Source organism: Myotis davidii, unplaced genomic scaffold, assembly GCF_000327345.1.
Source record: "Myotis davidii unplaced genomic scaffold, ASM32734v1 scaffold59, whole genome shotgun sequence".
In the NCBI taxonomy this organism is placed as follows: Eukaryota; Metazoa; Chordata; class Mammalia; order Chiroptera; family Vespertilionidae; genus Myotis; species Myotis davidii.
In genome coordinates, this window is record NW_006293001.1 from 2491678 (window position 1) to 2495180 (window position 3503).

Below are 3503 nucleotides of genomic sequence, written 5' to 3' on the forward strand. Positions count from 1 at the left end.
CCCGCAGCGAAGGTGACTGTAACCTGTGTTGGCACAGCAGTCTCCGCAGTTAGCGCACCGACCTTCCACTTTGCTGTAAACCGTTTGGTTTTCCTACTTCCTCTCCTTCTGTGAAGTTATACTCCACACACACTTCTCTCCCAACACCCCCCCCCCCTTGTCTTTTCCTCGCCCCCTCCTTCTAGTTCTTGTCATGCAACTCTTCACCTTTGGGAGACCTGGGGCAGCCTGCCAGGCAGCAGCGATTCCGACCCGTCGGTCTCGGCCTCCCCATGAACCCTAGGATGTTGACTCTAGAACTTGGATCCACCCAGCGCGTCCTTTCTTATCCCCGAATGGATGGATGGATGGATGGTAGGGATGTTAATACTTTTAGTGGAACAAAGCCTGTGAAATGATTGTATATAGTGTTAATTTACTGTAATGAATGGCTAGTTTTTATTCTCATCGTCAAGGCACAAAACCAGTTCCTGCTTAACCTTTTCATTCATTTCTTTGCCTTTTTCGCCACCCACCTCTCCCCCTTTAATTTTTTTTTCTCGAGAGATAATTAACAATATTCTAAGAGGCTCTGGAAACCTGAAATACTTGATAGATATAATGATGAGTTTCTCACTTCTCCTCAACCCATTGCATGAAGTAATTGCTCTGTGCCCTCATGCACACAAGTAGCTACGGAGAACCTGACCAGACACCTGAGAAGGACAGGTGTCTGTTCCTAGGCAAGTCCATTAAGCGGCATGAAGCCTGCAAAGAAAAGTTAACTGGAATTGTATGTTTCCCCCTCCTTCCTTCTAGATAGAATAGCTCAACATAGCAATATTATTTTGCCTTATTTGTTTTTCCCCAAAGTGCCAAATTCATGACTGGTCTGTGCAGGTGCCAAATATGCTGACAAACTGTTTCTGAATATCTTTTCAGCCCCCCCCCCCACCTTTATATGCTGTAAATCTTTGTAATGACGATTCCCCTAATCATATAGATGACTGAATTGTTGGTAACTATAGTGTAGTCTAGTGAAGATGAATTGTGAGTTGTATATTTTACTGCATTTTAGTTTTGAAAATGATTCCCCCACTACCTAGAAACAGCTGCAATTTGACTTTCTTGGGAAAACACTAGCATTAATGCAAGTAAGACTGATTCTCTCCCCTCTAAGTCTTGTTATATTTGATAAGAAACATTTATCTCCCTGGAAATAGATTAGTAGGATTTCTAATGTTGTGTAGCAAGCCTATACTTTTTTTTTGTATTTTAAAATTAATGTGAAATATGCATCATACACAATATTCAATCTAGATTCCAGTCCATGGGGGGATTTTTCCTAATAGGAATTCAGGGTCTAAACGTGTGTATACTTTGGCTCTCCTGTAAATCCAATGTTGTGATTTTTATATTTGTTTCGTTTTGTCTGTGAACTGAATAATTTATACAAGTACACACTCCATTGAGAAATGTTTTGTTTTTTGCTCGTTTGTATCGTCTGTGTACAACAAGTAAAATAAATCTGGTAAAACACTATGGTGTTTGAAAGCAGTTTACAGTTTGAGAATAATTTAATTATTATAGGCAGTAACTTTTAAGGGTTAAGGAAGAATGACCCGTCCTCACTCCAGTATGGGGCAGTCTGTTTGATGGGCACCACCTCCCATTCCCCTCTTAAGTTTGTTTCATAGCATTGCCAGTGAGTCCCTTTTCCTTCTTATTTACAGTTACTTGGCTCCCTGAGTCATTTCACTTGGTTGCACTCATCCTCCCCCTCCCCCCTCAGGGAAATGTATTCACTTCATCATATGTCTGATCCCTGAAGTTGGAAATAATTCAAGCAGGGAAACGGAGGGTCTTTAATAAGGAGTTAAAAATTTCTTTAAATTTTACAAAGTAAGGCGTGAGGCTTTGTTTGAGTAAGAGTAGGGTGTAATTTAAATGCATGTCAAATTAGGCTGTTGACCGCAGCATTAGGCAGAAGTCGAAAATTGTCTTTAAATACGAGGCCTTAGACATCAGTGTTGAATCTGTAAATGCAAACACAGAACGAATGGCCTACATGTCTTTAATGGATGGTTTGGGGGTTGGGAGGTGTTTGGCGGGATTGGAGAGGGGTGACCAACTCGTGAAAGGTCAAGTTTTTTTAACCACGGAACTTAAAACTTGATTTGGGACGTATGTGGGAGCACTGCTCCATCCTTTCTCCAGTGGAGTCCATGCCTAAGCCAGATCCCCATCCCTGGAGAACAAACGCAGAAATGTGGATATTCCAGCTGGGGGAGAGGGTCGCTGCGTCTTGGTCTAGGGGTCCGCACAGCTCTGCCTTTACCTCGTGGAGAAGCGGTTTTTGTATTTGCCTCCAGAGGAAGGAGATCCAGGAAAGAGGTGGAAAACGGCTCAACATTCTTGCTTAGTCGGGGCCAGTTCCAGGTTACAGGACTACATTTACCTTCACCTAGAGATCGTCCTGTCTCAATTTCACTATTTGTCATGCAAAGAAGGCTTCAAAGTTGCAGTGGAAATGAAAATTAGAGCGGGGAGCGAAACCGATTTGCCTTCCCTGGACAGTTTCGCCACTAGACGGCGTCCCGCGGAGTGCTGTCTGCTATCTAGAAACGCGACGACTGATTTTCCTTTGTGCTTTCCTCCCTTCCCACACCTAAGAACCAAACAGGAGGACGGAAAGTATAAAGCGTGGCTAGTGGGTGACGCCGGGCAGTGTATTCTTGTGATCCCCCCTCTGGGGCTGCGCTCCTGCGACCTCGGGCCCAGGGGGCGCACGTGCGGTGGGGAGGGCGCCTGGGCCCAGGCCCGAGCGCGTGGGGCGCGTGGGATCCCAGCGCGGCCTGGCCCGCCGCCCCCGGACCACAGGCACCGCGAGCAAAGGAGTCGGTGCCCTGAGCGCAAGGGAAGCTCTGAGGAGCCGAGCCTCGATTTCACAGGCACGTAGAGACTTGTGCTTGAAGGACGCACTTGAGCTGCTATTAGGAAGCACTTGAAAAATGAGGGAGGTCGTTTCCCTCTCAGCTCTGCCACCATCTGCTGTGCGGACTGAGTCGGCACGAGGTAAATTTGCAGCTCCGCGCTCCTCGCGGAGGCAGTGTGCTTGCTGGTCCCTTTCAAGCATGGTCACGTCTTTCTCTCCGCTCCCAGGAAGCCTGGGGTGTCTGGTGAAGCGACGCTGTCCGTGCGTCTGCGAGGCTGCTGCCGTGCCCACGCGGTCGGAGTTTGGATTTGGGAGGCCGCGGGGGATCCGTCCGCGCCCGGGTTAGATTTCGGGTCGCCTTTCCATCTCCGGGAGGGTAGGGGTCAGAGCGAGGACGGAGAGGGATGGCGATTCCTCCCCGCTATCTGCAGAGTTTCCCAGTTTTCCAAAAGCAGCGTATTTTCAAAAAAGAGGAAAGCAAAAGAAAGGGACGTGCGGCTAGCACTCCATTCTGGTTGAGCCTTCCCGCTACTCCCAGTCCCGCCATCTTAACTCACTCCCAGCCGCCCGCGGGAGGCCGAGCGCGCAG

The 3503-nt window shown here is 47.8% G+C and overlaps 1 protein-coding gene across 1 annotated transcript in view; it reads left to right on the plus strand.

Moving 5' to 3' along the window:
* Positions 1-2938, plus strand: part of TBR1 (T-box, brain 1) — an 11517-nt gene extending 8579 nt beyond the window's left edge. Inside the window, exon 7 of the mRNA XM_006766556.2 lies at positions 2352-2938. Coding sequence (XP_006766619.1) covers positions 2352-2938 — 587 coding nt within the window. The remainder of the gene's footprint in view (positions 1-2351) is intronic.
* The last annotated feature ends 565 nt before the right edge of the window (positions 2939-3503 follow it).